Source organism: Pseudorasbora parva, chromosome 2, assembly GCF_024679245.1.
Source record: "Pseudorasbora parva isolate DD20220531a chromosome 2, ASM2467924v1, whole genome shotgun sequence".
Classification (NCBI taxonomy): domain Eukaryota; kingdom Metazoa; phylum Chordata; class Actinopteri; order Cypriniformes; family Gobionidae; genus Pseudorasbora; species Pseudorasbora parva.
The window spans coordinates 56,360,676-56,377,212 of record NC_090173.1 but is presented as its reverse complement, the minus strand read 5'-3'; the positions used below and the strand labels follow the sequence as shown (position 1 = coordinate 56,377,212).

Genomic DNA, 16,537 nt, shown 5'->3' with positions numbered 1-16,537 from the left:
AGTGCACACAAGACAGGACATGCATGTGACATTACCCCCTCCTTAAGGAGCGGCTACCAGACGCTCCACTAGGGACGGGAGGGACAGACCCGGGCGGGACGGGAGGGACAGACCAGGGAGGGACAGGGGGGACAGACCAGGGAGGGACAGGAGGGACAGACCAGGGAGGGACGGGAGGGACAGACCAGGGAGGGACGGGAGGGACAGACCAGGGAGGGACGGGAGGGACAGACCAAGGAGGGACGGGAGGGACAGACCAAGGAGGGACGGGAGGGACAGACCAGGGGGGCACGGGAGGGACAGACCAGGGGGGCACGGGAGGGACAGACAAAGAAGGTACAGACAAGGGAGGGGTAAACAAGGGAGGAACGAGGAAAACAAAAAGTTCAGGAGGCCATGGTGGCCCACAAAGTTCGAATGGCCAGGGCGGCCCACCGAGTTCGGGAGGCCCACCAAGTTCAAGCGGCCGGGGCGGCCCATAGAGTTCAGGCAGCCAGGGCAGTGCGGGTAGAGCAGGGCGCCAGGGAGGCGCGGTGAGAGCAGGGCGCCAGAGAGGCGCGGTGAGTGCAGGGGGCGCCAGGGAGGCGCGGTGAGAGCAGGACGCCTCAGCGGCGCACGGAGAGCAGGACGCCTCAGCGGCGCACGGAGAGCAGGACGCCTCAGCGGCGCACGGAGAGCAGGGCGCCTCAGCGGCGCACGGAGAGCAGGGCGCCTCAGCGGCGCACGGAGAGCAGGGCGCCTCAGCGGCGCACGGAGAGCACGGAGAGCAGGGCGCCTCAGCGGCGCACGGAGAGCAGGGCGCCTCAGCGGCGCACGGAGAGCAGGGCGCCTCAGCGGCGCACGGAGAGCAGGGCGCCTCAGCGGCGCACGGAGAGCAGGGCGCCTCAGCGGCGCAGGGAGAGCAGGGCGCCTCAGCGGCGCAGGGAGAGCAGGGCGCCTCAGTGGCGCAGGGAGAGCAGGGCGCCTCAGTGGCGCAGGGAGAGCAGGGCGCCTCAGCGGCGCAGGCAGGGCGTTGGGGAAACTTCTCCAGTCCAGCAGTATCCACCGGCACTGGGACCACCGGAATACGATCTGCTGGCATAGGGACCACCGGAACATGATCCGCCGGAACTGGGACCACCGGAACACGATCCACCGGCACAGGGACCACCGGAACACGATCCACCGGCACAGGGACCACCGGAACACGATCCGCCGGAACTGAGACCACCGGCACACGATCCACCGGAACTGGGACAACCGGAACTGCCTCCGGGGCTTCGGATAAAGCCCTGTGCTCCTTCCACGCATGCAGGACTGCCACCACAAAGCATCCCATCACAGCCCTCCAGGCCGTTTCCGGACTCGGGACCACCGGAACGGAGTCCACCGGCACAGGGACCACCGGAACACGATCCACCGGCACAGGGACCACCGGAACACAATCCACCGGCACAGGGACCACCGGAACACAATCCACCGGCACTGGGACCACCGGAATACGATCCACCGGCACTGGGACCACCGGAACACGATCCACCGGCACCGGGACCACCGGCACAGGGTCCACCGGAAGTGGATCCACAGGTACCACCGGACTCCGGAGAGGGACCCTCCTCCGCTGTCCAATGAAATAATTCACAGTCACCTCGAATGTTGCCCCCTCCAGTGCCCTCATTACAGTCCAATCGAATGGTTTGTCGAGGGCATAATTGAAGAGCTCCTTAAGAGTCTCATCTCTGTATCCCAGTCCCTCTGCAGCCCTCTTAAACTCCTGTGCAAATTCCCTCAGATCAGTTCCTTGTTGCCGCATAGCTCTAAGGGAGCTAAACTGGACTATACGGTCCCAGAGGGGACAGGAGATAGCAGAGGGAGGGGATTGCGGTGACCTCTTTCTCCGCTGAGTCCTCATATCGGTTGGATCCTTCTGTCACGTCACAGACAAGTGAAAATGGTGCGAGGACTCAAGTGCAGGAGAAGGATGATTTATTTGCAAAATAAAACAAACTCAAAACAACAACCCACGAGGGGGAAAAACACATAATAGAATAATAAAATATAAACTTAAACAAACCAACAGAATCACGGGGAGGACGGGAGACGCAGACATTACACAGGGATCCAACACAGACTGACGAACACAAGGAGACTATAAGGGGAACAAACAAGGCAGATAATGAGGGAGAACAGGTGGGGCAAATAAACCAATAATCAGATAACAAGGGGGAGGGAACTGACAGGGACACGAGCACATGCTCAACATAACAAAACCCACAAGTGCACACAAGACAGGACATGCATGTGACAGGCATATATCCGTTTGGCATAAAAAAAGAGCATAAATATGTTATCCGGAGACGTTGCTACAATTTTCAAGTTGATAGTAAGCAAAATTCTAAATACTCAAAATAAATGATAATTCCTCCACACATTGCAGAAGTATAGTGATACACCAAGACTTGGTAAAGTCAAAAAGTAAATAATTGTCAATGAACTATACATACAATGGACTTGCTAGCAACTAAAACGTTTAAAAATAACATGTTGTTTAATTTCAGTTTAATTGAGCCTCATTCTTCCATTGGGCCTTCAAAACCTCCTTGCAGGTTACCTGTTTAGATTTTACTAACAACAAAGTTATTTCATTAGATGGCCAACTTTTCCACATTTCCTCCAAAAATGTAAGACGAAAAGTGGTCGCTGGACAAAAAGAGGCCAACCAAATATTCTCCGAATTCCACGCCAGCCCCTATGGAGCACACTGTGGAATGGAGAAGACAAAGCTGGCCATTTCAGCAAGGTTTTACTGGCCTGGAAGGGGGGTGGACATTGATAAATGGGTAAATACTAAATTGTTCCCTTTTAACTTTGCTGTTTGACATACAAATGGATTAAGTTTTGGAATTAACTTCTTGCTTATTTCTGAACATTAGGTTTTGCAGTGTGCCCAGTGCCAGTTCAGCAGACTGACCATCAAGCAGGAGCCCAACTACATCCCAATATGTGTATGAAAACTTGTCCACATGTATATGGAGTTTGAGACAGGTCATTCCCCAGATAGCAGACAAACAGTGAATCAGCGTTGAATCAATGTTAATGCATCAACTAAAATATCATTGAATCAATTGAGATGTCAATGTTGAGACTGTTGATTTTTCATCAGGTTTGCACCCTGAAATAATGTTATTTCAACGATGAAAAATAGATCAAGATGGGCTTAAAATCAATAGTTTAACAACTAAAATTAAACCACTTATTTAAGTGAATCAATGTTGAATCAATGTTAATGCATCAATCAAAATATCATTGAATCAATATTGAAATATAACATTGATTTTTCATCAGGTTTGCATCGTGAAATAATGTTATTTCAACAATGAAAAATAGATCAATCTTGCTTTATGTACAGCAGGATTCTATGCCAGTTCATTTGTCTCTTTATTTTATTCATTTTAATCAGAGACCATGTGTGGCTGCAGTCGATATGATTTTGCATCAAAAAAGTCACTCAAAGTAAACAACATCCTTCATTTTAGATGCAAATGTCTTTATTTATGCCCCCACAGTTACAACAGGAAATCTCACATTGACTTAAAACAATTACATCTGAATTTATGACACAAATGAGAAGAGCCAGGAAAAACATGACAACGTGCATCTGCAAAATGGAAGTAAATACAAATGTAAACTTGCCAATAAATACAGAAATGACAGTACTACTGAAAGAAAGAAGGTAGAAGAAAGAAAAATACTCCAAACTCAGGGGGTTCCACCATGAGCAATGCCCCGAAGCCTTTCAGGGGCGTAACAGAGCCAGTTTTGCACCGTCCCAGCAAAGATAAACTCTGATGCCTCTTTTTATCAGCATTCACAGCATCTAAAACAACAAGAAGTTAGTAAATATTTGGAAATGTGATTAATTATACATTACAAATATAGCTGTGGCAAGGGGGGCGTGGTTCAGCGAGGTCTGCAGCGGGAGAGAGAGCCGCGGGACGAGCGGTAAGTGAGTGGGTTGGACGCAGATTAATAACACCTGTCTCTTGTTCCAGTAATGAGCGCGGAGAGGGTATAAAACCTCGGTGGAACCAGAGACCAGGGAGAGAGAGAGACGGACGGTTGAGGCCCGAACACAGTCTGAGAAACCGGAAGCCGGAAGTGCCGACCCGGAAGTGATCGCGAGTGTTTTGAGTTGGAAAGAATCTCCACACTACTAAGTGTGCTTTGAACATTGAGTTTATAAATAAAAGAGCATCAACCGTCCAGCCGACCCCCGTGTCCTCTTCCTTCCTCACATTACGAACTTTGTTACATTGGTGCCGAAACCCGGGAGGAAGTAGGACAGCGCCGCCGCCATGCAGACGCCCTCCGCCTCGCCATTTGCGGACATTATTACATCCCTCGCGGTCCTCCATCAGGACCAACACCAAGCCATGCTGGACCTTCGGGCAGACCAGGAGCGCCGCTTCGAGGCCATTGTCCGAGGCCAGCAAGAGGACCGCGAGAAGTTCCGGAGCTGGATCGACCGGGAGGGTCGCACCGAAGCCGCCGGGCTCGCCAGCGCACCGGTCCACGTGCCCCTGCACAAAATGGGGCCACAGGATGACCCAGAGGCATTCATTGACCTCTTTCAAAAGGCCGCGGAGGCTTGCGGGTGGCCCCGGGCACAGTGGCCGGTGCGCCTGATACCACTACTGACAGGCGAGGCCCAGGCGGCTGCACAACAGCTACCGGTGGCGAACCTCCTGGACTACGATGACCTAAAGAAGGCCATCCTCCAGCGGGTCGGCCGCTCCCCGGAGCAACACCGACAGAGGTTCCGCTCCCTGGAGTGGGGGGAGGCCGGCCGACCCTTCGCGATGGCCCAACAGCTCCGGGACTCATGCCGCAGATGGCTCCTGGCCGGCGGAAGCGACGTGGACCACATCGTCGATCTGGTGGTACTGGAACAGTTCATCGCTCGGCTCCCAAGGAAAACTGCCGAGTGGGTCCAGTGCCACCGGCCCACGTCGCTGGAGACGGCCATCCACCTGGCGGAGGACCACCTGGTGGCGTGCCCGGGGGTCGGCGCACCCCTTCTAACCTCTCGCTCTCTCTCTCCCCCCTCTGTGTCTCCCTCTCCTCCTATCCCTCTCCCTAGGTCCCGCCCTCCGGGCCCTCCTCGGATTTCCCCCAGAGGCCGGGGTGGGATGGGCCCTGGACCGCTCGGGAGTTCGCGGGCTCCGCCCAGGGGGGCGGGGCTGCTGGGGATGGGGGGTGATAGTGGCTCTGGTTCCGCGCCCTCCCCGCGCTCATTGTCCAACCCACTCCCCGCCGCAGGGGCGGCAGGTAGGCCTGGGCTGGCCTGCTGGCGGTGCGGTGATCCGGATCATTTTGTGGACCGATGTCCGATGATGGACATCGGGACAATGATCCGGATCCCGGACGTCCAGCGGACCACCCCCGATCAAGCAGGAGAGTTCCAAATTCCTGTAAGTATCAAGGGGGGTACATATCAGGCCTTGGTGGATTCAGGATGTAACCAAACCTCGATCCATCAAAGCCTGATGCAGCCTGGGGCATTGGATACAAGCCGCATGGTTAAGGTGCGGTGTGTGCACGGGGATGTGGTGGAATATCCGGTTGTCCCAGTCACGATACAATTTCGGGGGCAAAAGCATAGTATAGAGGTGGCGGTTAGTCCACACCTCCGGCATCCGCTAATTCTGGGGACGAATTGGCCCGCCTTTACGGCTTTATTGGGATCGTTGTGTGCGGATGCCGCTTGGGGGAAAAAGGCAAGGAAGGGGGCGGTGCGAGTACAGCTTGGGGAGACTGAACCGGGACCCTCGGAGACAACTCCAGAGGAACCGAGCGGGATTGAGAGACTAATTATCTCGGACCGCGATGACTTTCCTCTGGAGCAGTCCCAGGACGACACCCTTAAGAACGCTTTCCAGCAGGTCCGATCGATCGACGGACAGTCTCTCCAACCTGCCCTGCCTGTCTCCTATCCTTATTTTGCCATAATAAAAGATCGGTTGTATCGAGTGACCCAAGACACTCAGACAAAGGTAGATACAACCCAGTTGTTAGTACCAAAGAGCCGCCGGGAAATGCTTTTCCAGGCGGCTCACTCTAACCCAATGGCGGGCCACCTGGGACAGGGGGCCACGCTGAATCGTTTAATGACCCAATTTTTTGGCCAGGCATTCATGACAATGTGCGCAGGTGGTGCGCATCTTGTCCTGAATGGCAGTCGGTGAATCCACTGGCCGCCCCAAAAGCGCCATTGCGCCCCCTTCCATTAATGCAGGTCCCCTTCGAGAGAATTGCGATGGACCTCATCGGGCCATTAGAGCGATCCGCACGCGGACATCGTTTTGCGCTAGTTATCGTGGACTACGCAACACGATTTCCGGAAGCAGTGGCTCTCCGCAACATCTCTGCGAAGAGTGTTGCGGACGCACTGTTTCGTTTAATCTCCCGGGTGGGGATTCCGAAGGAAATCCTCACTGATCAAGGCACGGCGTTTATGTCACGCACGTTAAGCGAATTGTACGGATTATTGGGCATTAAATCCATTCGAACAAGCGTCTATCACCCACAAACAGACGGCTTGGTCGAACAATTTAATCGCACTCTTAAATCCATGATCCGTAAATTCGTACAGGAAGACGCCAAAAATTGGGATCGGTGGTTAGAACCCCTCTTATTTGCTGTGCGGGAGGTCCCGCAAGCCTCCACGGGGTTTTCCCCCTTCGAGCTTCTCTACGGACGGCAGCCCCGGGGGGTGCTGGACGTCCTACGAGAAACTTGGGAGGAGGGGCCTTCTTTGGCCAAGAACGAAATTCAGTATGTGCTGGACTTGCGAACAAAACTCCACACCTTGGGGCGGCTATCGAGGGAGAATTTGTTGCAAGCCCAGGACCGCCAGAGCCGGTCATATAACAGGGGTACAAAACTACGCAAATTCACACCGGGAGAGAAAGTGCTCGTTCTACTCCCTACGTCGAGCTCAAAATTAATGTCAAAGTGGCAGGGGCCGTTTGAGGTCGCACGACAGGTAGGAGAGCTCGATTATGAAGTGATACGATCCGATAGGAACGGGGCACGTCAAATATACCACCTCAACCTGCTAAAAAAATGGAATGAGGTGGAATCAGTGTTGTTGGCAACGGTGATCAGGGGAGAGGATGATCTCGGGCCAGAGGCGAGTATTAAAGCACAGTCAGTCGCGCTGGCTCCTGGGGGAGATCACCTCTCGCCGTCCCAACTCACTGATTTATCGAAATTACAGGCGGAGTTCGCGGACGTGTTCTCGCCCCTACCGGGACGTACCGACTTGATTCAGCACCATATCGAGACCGAGCCGGGCGTGGTAGTTCGCAGCCGGCCGTATCGTCTGCCTGAACACAAGAAAAAGGTAGTTCAGGAGGAATTAGGCGCAATGCTCGACATGGGAGTAATCGAGGAGTCCAACAGTGACTGGGCGAGCCCGATAGTCTTGGTCCCCAAGACAGACGGCTCGGTCAGGTTCTGTGTGGACTACCGCAAGGTGAACGCTGTGTCGAAATTCGACGCATATCCAATGCCGCGAGTTGACGAGTTGCTTGATCGGTTGGGCACGGCTCGATTTTACTCGACACTGGACTTAACAAAGGGCTATTGGCAGATCCCCTTGTCTCCATTGTCCTAGGAAAAGACAGCTTTCACCACGCCGTTCGGATTGCACCAATTTGTCACGCTTCCTTTCGGGTTGTTCGGGGCGCCTGCTACCTTTCAGCGCCTTATGGACAGGATTTTGCGTCCCCATGCCGCATATGCTGCTGCCTATCTGGATGATATCGTGATTTACAGTCACGATTGGCAGCGGCATATGCAGCATGTCAGGGCGGTCTTGAGGTCGCTGAGGGGAGCGGGGCTTACGGCCAACCCGAAGAAGTGTGCGATTGGGCGGGTGGAAGTAAGGTATCTGGGCTTCCACTTGGGTCATGGACAGGTGCGTCCCCAAATTGATAAGACCGCAGCAATTGCAACCTGTCCGAGACCCAAGACCAAAAAGGAGGTCAGGCAGTTCTTGGGGCTGGCGGGATATTATAGACGGTTCATACCAAATTATTCGGACCTCACCAGCCCTTTGACTGACCTGACTAGAAAGGGGCTTCCAGATACGGTCCAGTGGACGGAGCCGTGTCAACAGGCTTTTACCCGAGTAAAGGCTGCTCTATGTGGCGGGCTGCTTTTACACTCCCCTGACTTTTCTCTCACTTTCTTGTTGCAGACTGACGCGTCGGACAGGGGGCTGGGCGCAGTCCTGGCCCAGGAGGTGGAGGGGGGAGAGCGGCCGGTGCTGTACATTAGCCGTAAGCTCTCCAAGAGGGAAGCTAAGTACAGCACCATAGAGAAGGAGTGTCTGGCCATCAGGTGGGCCGTTCTCACCCTCCGCTACTACCTCCTGGGCGGGAGTTCACCCTCTGGTCGGACCACGCTCCTCTCCAATGGCTCCACCGCATGAAGGATACCAACGCGCGGATCACCCGTTGGTATCTAGCTCTTCAGCCGTTTAAGTTCAAGGTGGTCCACAGGCCGGGTGCTCAGATGGCGGTGGCCGATTTCCTCTCCAGAAATGGGGGGGGGGGGCGGCCTGAGTCGGGCGGTGGGGGTATGTGGCAAGGGGGGCGTGGTTCAGCGAGGTCTGCAGTGGGAGAGAGAGCCGCGGGACGAGCGGTAAGTGAGTGGGTTGGACGCAGATTAATAACACCTGTCTCTTGTTCCAGTAATGAGCGCGGAGAGGGTATAAAACCTCGGTGGAACCAGAGACCAGGGAGAGAGAGAGACGGACGGTTGATGCCCGAACACAGTCTGAGAAACCGGAAGCCGGAAGTGCCGACCCGGAAGTGATCGCGAGTGTTTTGAGTTGGAAAGAATCTCCACACTACTAAGTGTGCTTTGAACATTGAGTTTATAAATAAAAGAGCATCAACCGTCCAGCCGACCCCCGTGTCCTCTTCCTTCCTCACATTACGAACTTAGTTACAATAGCCTAATACAAAATGAAGTGAAACTTGAAATTTTATCAAAATCTTGATATCCCAGTTAAAACACGGTAACATTAAATTCAGGACTATTTAATGCATTTTAAAATAGACTTTAAAGGACCTGCAGACACACAATGAAAGAAAGAGCAAAGTGACTATATCCGGTGTTTTATCTAATAATATTATTGTATTTAATAGTAAATAAATAAAGTGTGAAAATGAAACAAGTAAATGAATGACCAAATAGTTAAATTAAGAAAATAAAAGAGGAGCTGTATAGGCTACATGGTGGTTTGGAAGAGATTTTTTTTCCATTTTACAACACGAATTGGAGGCACAACTGTTTACTAAATTTCTGTAGTTTGACATAGCTGCCTACAGAACTTAAAAATCTCACCCTGCGTCCCAATTCGCATACTATCCATCCTAAATAGTATTCGAAAATAGAATTAGTATGTCCCAAATCGTAGTATGTTGAAAAGAGTATTCCAAAGATTCCCGGATGGTTTACTATTTCCGGTCCGAATTCGTAGTATGGATCGATGGGCACTCTAACGGCTGATATTGCCCACAACCCATTGCGAGTTGGACGAGGATTCGATTAGAACTACAAACGCAGATAAAAAGCGTTAAAAAACTACAAGCATGACGGATGTGCGAGTTCGACGGTTAAGTAGAGAAGTTTAGATAAAGGGGGTTGAGTGACAAACTATCAATATTTAACCCGACAAATATATATTTATTCAGTGTTGTCCACATTATATTTCACCTGCAGCAGCATTGTGAACTTTTGTAATGACACGTTTGGTCATTAACTTTTAAATGCATCATTATATTTAAACTGCAAACACACGAGGAGAGTCTCTGACCCACAAAGACCCACACATGGCAGATCAACGTGCGGCTACATTTCTCTCCGATACGGTAGGAGATTAAACTGAATGTGAAGGATTTGAACTGTGACGAATCTGACGATGATTGACAGCGCAGATAAACGGTGACGGGATGCACGTAACTAAGCGACAGAGTCCGTTAAAGATGGCGAAGTAGTATGTCCCGAAACTTGCATACTTTTCTGCTACACACTCAAAAGTATATACCTTTTCTTCACAAAAAGAGTACATACTTTTAGGACGTAGTATAAGTAGGCGAATTGGGACGCAGCATCACTCTTTTCTTTTTTCTTGCTGCATTAAAGATTAAACTGTAATGATGTAATTGTGATCTGCTCTCGTGATGATATCGTACAGCTGAAGCAGATCTACGAGCTGATTGTATTTCCCCTCACCGCGCTAATAGGTCAATCAGTTCTAGTTCTGCTTCAGCTGTGAGATACTCTCACGAGTGGTGAACACAATTACTGACAGAAATACATCTAACCTTCCGATCGCCTCTCGTTTATACACTGGACGAATATGGGATGATTCAAAATGATTCATCTGTGCGTGCACCGAGTAAGATACGTTTGTGGATCCGCGCCGCACATTCATTTTACTCGTTGCACGCACAGATGAATCATCTTAATACAAAAATCATCTCATAAAATAGATGAACACCTCACAACGGTGTTGTGACGCACGACGCACGACCAAAAAAAAAAGAAAAAAAAAAGAGTTGCACGAGTCAGAATTCGGACGCAATTCACAGTGTATATGCCAATCTTAAGAAAAAAAATGAATACAAATATGATATGGTTTGGTGAAAAACAAACTGAAACTCAATGTATTAATATTATCCTGGCCGTTGGTTGTGTAACTTACGAGGGCGCTCATGTGACTATTATTAACATTGCAGTTCACTAAAACTCTCAGAAGCACACAAGTTGTAAAACATAAAGATGAATAAAAAAACTAAATAAAAATTGAGATGAATTGTATAAATATATTTTTGTAGGCCTACTTACCTCTAAAAAACATGGTCGTTGTCCTGTGTCTCTTTTTCGCGATTGAAGTCTGTTCAGCTGCGCTTGCTTTGATCTGATTGGTGGATGTCTTGAAGGTGCATTACCACCACCTGCTGGATTGGATTGTGGCGCATTCGATAGGTAGGGACACATATTCTAAATTCTTTATTAACTTGTACATTCATGTACTAGCATGTACATTCTACATGATTTAAATAATAATAATAGGCTACATTTTTATTTATTTAAAACTGATAGACTAAATTTATGGTAGAAGTTCTTTGTTTTTATTTGTTTTTTGCATTTTTTATTATAATAACATGAAACACAGAATGACAACATTAAGCAGGAAAATAATATACCTTTTAAAAAGATTCATAGTTTTTACAGCTTTTTTATTGGAAGAGTCAGACATCAAACACACATACAATTTTAACTCTTCCAGAAAAATTTAAAGAAAGGCTTACAATTACAAAATTTACATTTATGTATTCTTTGTTAATCCACACACTCGTTGGTGTACTCGTGGTATCCTTTGAGGATAATAAATGTGCTCACATTCACACAAATGTAGCCAATTGATTTGGACTTGCCTTAACATGTTGAATAATGGGACAGATAGATTGACCGTAAGCCTCACCGGTGGAGAATTAAGATGACCAAACATCAGCATTGATTCAATGTTTGTCTTTTCAACACTGAAAAGCATGGAATTATCAACATTGATCCAATATTATTTAGCAGTGAATTTTCAACATTGGTCCAGTATGGTGTTAGCATTGAATTTTCAACATTGATCCAATATTACTTAGCATTGAAATTTCAACCTCAACCAAAATGATGATTCTGATGGAATTTCAACATTGAATCAATGTCACCATGCTATCTGGGACATGTGCTAGTTTACTCAACAAGATGCGGCACTGAATAAAAAGGCCAATTTTGTCAAATAGGGTGTCAAATTTCATTCAACCTCCCCTCCACTAGATGGTAGACATGTCGTACTTCATCCCTGACAAAATCTACAGCAAGAGTGTATTGAATCAGTGCAAACAAAAGCGGAGCAGGTGTGAGCCGTTTTATCATAGCATTGTCAACGTCAGCGAGTTTTTACATTAGATTATTATTACTATTATTATTTTATAATGGCATCAATAAAGCTTACCCTTAATGAAGTGTTGGGTCTTCTATGAGATGACGGTGATTCTGAAAGTGAAACTAACGCTAACGTTACACTAAGCACAAACCTTTGTCCTTTGGCCATTGTCAGTGGTGGGAACAAGGTTTCCAAGGGTCAGAGTGTTCATCGCAAAGTTAGCAGGTGTGTTAGTGTTGGGAATGAGGCGGCCGTCGGAGATTTTTACCGCGCTCCCCATGAATTGTATTTTCATTGTGAGGTGACCTTGGTTGTCATGGAAGGCGTGATTAAATAAAATGCATTATTATTATTATTATTCTCTGACCGCACGCCTCTCCCGATCGCTGCGACGGTATTGTGGTGGAGACTTTATCTAATGCCACTGGGTATGTTAGACGAGGTCGAAGTATTCATAGGACAGTTCGGGGGCAACGTGGAGGCAGGGTGGGGAGTCAAAATGACAGTAACAGTGGTCCAGGCTGTGCACACTCGGCGGCCGTGTGAGGCAGATCTGGACGCACTGTTTGTAGCAGGAGCAGACACGGTGTGACACGGGGCAGGGGCTATTATGCATGATTCTTACTGATTGTATGGGGTGGACAGGTGTCTTTATGCAGCTAATGACCTCCAAACAGGTGCATCTAATTTAGGATAATAAATGGAGTGGAGGTGGACACTTTAAAAGCAGACTAACAGGTCTTTGAGGGTCAGAACTCTAGCTGATAGACAGGTGTTCAAATACTTATTTGCAGCTGTATCATACAAATAAATAGTTAAAAAATCATACATTGTGATTTCTGGATTTTTTATTTCAGATTATGTCTCTCACAAAGTCAGTCTGCCATACTTGAGTTTGCAGAAACATTAACACACATCAAGGGCATAAGTACAGCTTCTAAATCAGTTTCACATATGAATACTTTAGGAAAAGTTTAGAAATGTTTTCTTTATTCTACTTCTCCCCAGAATGAATTCTCTTGTGGACTATAAGGTTTCCATCTTGACTGAAACTGTCTCCACAATGAGGGCAGATTGAAAGCCTTTTTTGGAGTGTGCATGTTCTTGTGTTTTATAAGGTTTTCTTTCTGAGTGAAACTCTTTCCACACTGAGAGCAGGTGTAAGGCTTCTCTCCAGTGTGAACTCTCATGTGCCTGTTCAGGTGTCCTTTTTGCCTGAAACTCGTTCCACACTGAGAACACGTGAAAAGCTTCTCTCGAGTGTGAGTTATCATGTGTTTTTTAAGGTTTCCTTGTATATTGCAACTCTTTGCACACTCAGAGCAGGTGTACGGCTTCTCTCCAGTGTGAGTTCTCATGTGCCTGTTCAGGTGTCCTTTTTGCCTGAAACTCATTCCACACTGAGAACATGGGAAAAGCTTCTCTCCAGTATGAGTTCTCATGTGTATTTTAAGGTTTCCTTGTAGACTGCAACTCTTTCCACACTGAGAGCAGGTGTACGGCTTCTCTCCAGTGTGAGTTCTCATGTGGACTTTAAGGTTTTCTTTTTTATTAAAATTCATTCCACACTGAGAACATGGGAAAAGCTTCTCTCCAGTATGAGTTCTCATGTGTATTTTAAGGTTTCCTTGTAGACTGCAACTCTTTCCACACTGAGAGCAGGTGTACGGCTTCTCTCCAGTGTGAGTTCTCATGTGGACTTTAAGGTTTTCTTTTTTATTAAAATTCATTCCACACTGTTGGCAGGGGAAATTCCTTATACGAGTGTGAACTCCCATGTGGACGTCAAGGTTTCCATGCTTTTTGAAACATAGTCCACACAGAAGGCAGGTGAAATCATCTTTAGTCTCTGTCTTTTGAGCCTTTTTTTGTGAGGCAGTTTTTTCAGTCTGTGAGCAACTAAAAGATTTTTCTTCATGTTTCTTGTACGTATCTTTCTCTTCCATTTCCACCTTCTCTTCCAAGAGATCTCGACTCTCCTCTTTCAACGGCATCAGGCCTATTGCAAAAAGACATAAAAGTTAATCCAGTTTAAGACGACGGGGATCTCAGGAACTGTTCTCCAGTGGTTCAGGTCTTACCTCTCTGGTAGGTCCTACAGGGTGTCATGGAGAGGTGTAGTGTCTAAGTCACATCATCTAGCTACTGGGGTTCCCCAGGGCTCAGTGCTTGGACCACTTCTCTTCTCCATCTACATGTCATCATTAGGTTCTGTCATTCAGAAACACGGCTTCTCCTATCACTGCTGTGCTGATGACACTCAACTCTACTTCTCATTTCAACCAGATGATCCTACAGTCAGTGTTCGTATCGCTGCCTGTCTGACAGACATTTCTGACTGGATGAAGGAGCATCATCTTAAACTCAATCTTGCAAAGACAGAATTACTTGTTTTCTCAACCAACCCAGCACTTCATCAAAATTTCTCCATTCAGCTTGGTTCATCGACCATATCTCCATCAAGGACAGCCAGAAACCTTTGAGTTGTGATTGATGACCAGTTAAACTTCACTGACCACATTACTGCAACAGCCCGGTCCTGCAGATTTGCTTTATACAACATTAGAAAGATTAGACCCTTCCTATCAGAACAGGCTGCACAACTCCTGGTTCAAGCTCTTGTTCTCTCCAGACTGGACTATTGTAATGCTCTTCTGGCTGGGCTTCCAGCATGCACTATCAAACCCTTGCAGCTGATCCAGAATGCAGCGGCGAGAATGGTCTTTAATGAGCCGAAGAGAGCGCATGTTACGCCTCTCTTCATCAGACTGCACTGGTTGCCAATAGGTGCTCGCATCAAATTCAAGGCACTAGTTCTCGCCTACAAAACAACCACTGGCTCTGCACCAATATACCTAAAATCACTTGTTCAGACTTACACACCCTTCAGAAGCTTGCGTTCTGCGAGCGAGCTGCGCCTCGTGGTTCCATCCCAAAGAGGCATGAAATCGCTCTCACGGACATTTTCCTGGACCGTTCCCACCTGGTGGAATGACCTGCCGATCTCTATTTGTGCTGCCGAGTCTGTAGCCATTTTTAAAAAACATCTTAAGACACATCTTTTCCAATTGCACTTGACCAATACAGAATAGCACTTACTGATCACCACAGCAACGACCAAAAAGCGCACACTCCCGGATCATATCTACGTCTCTCATCCGGATGTGCCTTCAGGCGGGTGTGTTACATAGTTATCATAACTATCAAAATCCAGTGTTCTGTATATTGCGTACGTGAGTTTTTGTTGTAGATGGCTATTGCTCCGCGTTTAGCTAGAATGCCATACAAAACCAACCCATTGGGCCACTGAATCTGCATTAACGACAACAGTTGGGGCAACAGCCTTAGTCCTAATGGGTTATCATAGCTATCAAAATCCAGTGTTCGGCATTTTGCGTACGTGAGTTTTTGTTGTAGATGTCTATAAAAAAATAAAAAAAAAGTACTGTGCTAATTAATTGAGATTTCTTACAGCTCTTACAGGTTGTTGGCCTTGTCTGTTTCGTTGCTTCTATTACTCTCCCCTTTTTTGTAAGTCGCTTTGGATAAAAGCGTCTGCTAAATGATTAAATGTAAATGTAAAATGTCCACACCCGTAAGACCTCCGTTCATCTTCACACAAAATTTAAGATATTTTATATTTAGTCAGAGAGCGTATGCAAGTGTTTGCACACTATCATGACTGTCTCTGTAAGGTAGGTTATACATAATGCTGAATAAAGTCGTAGTTTTTGTTATATTTGGACCCAAATGTATTTTGGATTCTTCAAGAGACTCTAATTAACCCACTGATGTCTCATATGGACTACTTTGATGATGTTTTTATTCCCTTTCTGGACATGGACAGTGTAGTGTGCATACACTTGCATACGCTCTCGGACTAAATATAAAATATCTTAAACTGTGTGTGAAGATGAACGGAGGTCTTACGGGTGTGGAACGACATTAGGGTGAGGAGTTAATGACAGACATTTCATTTTTGGGTGAACTAACCCTTTAAGGGCAAACGAAGGCGCCCCGGTAAGTTTGCTTTTTATGTACAATCGGACTCAGGCTCTACATAACAGAAGTATGTTTGTTACGTTTCTGATTGTTACTGAGTGTTTGTTCGTGGTGTGGTAACGTTGCTGTGTGTGTGTGGAGCAAAAGCTGCGTTATATGCTCTCTCTCTCTCTCTTTCTCTGTTGCTCTCCCTCTATTGCTGTGCTGATTGTTGTGAACAGGTGCAGCTGTTTATGTGGGTGGAGCCGGGAATCGTTCGGTGGACTCGATGCGATCATAACTCGGTTGTTTTCATATCAGAGCACAGATGAGGTGGAGCTGCTTCACAACAGAGGGCGAGATAGGGAAAAGCACTAGCAGCACAACATTACAGGTAGGTTATGTGCTGTATCAAAGGCCAGGTGATTTTGATTTGTCGGTGATAAAAGAAGTGTACATGATAAATAGTGAATACAGTTTGAATCAGGGGCATCGCTAGCCATTTTGGGCCCTATGAAAGAATATGAGGTTGGGCCCCTATCGTACCAGACATACAGG

General features: G+C 47.8%; 1 protein-coding gene across 1 annotated transcript; it reads right to left on the bottom strand.

Moving 5' to 3' along the window:
* Window positions 1-12,725: 12,725 nt before the first annotated feature.
* Window positions 12,726-14,429, bottom strand: LOC137047220 (gastrula zinc finger protein XlCGF57.1-like). Its single transcript, XM_067424805.1, has 2 exons — window positions 14,080-14,429; window positions 12,726-13,997 (listed from the first exon to the last, which is right to left on the bottom strand). The coding sequence occupies exons 1-2, from the start codon at window positions 14,105-14,107 to the stop codon at window positions 12,988-12,990; spliced, it is 1,038 nt and encodes a 345-aa protein (XP_067280906.1). The 5' UTR covers window positions 14,108-14,429; the 3' UTR covers window positions 12,726-12,987.
* Between the last annotated feature and the right edge of the window lie 2,108 nt (window positions 14,430-16,537).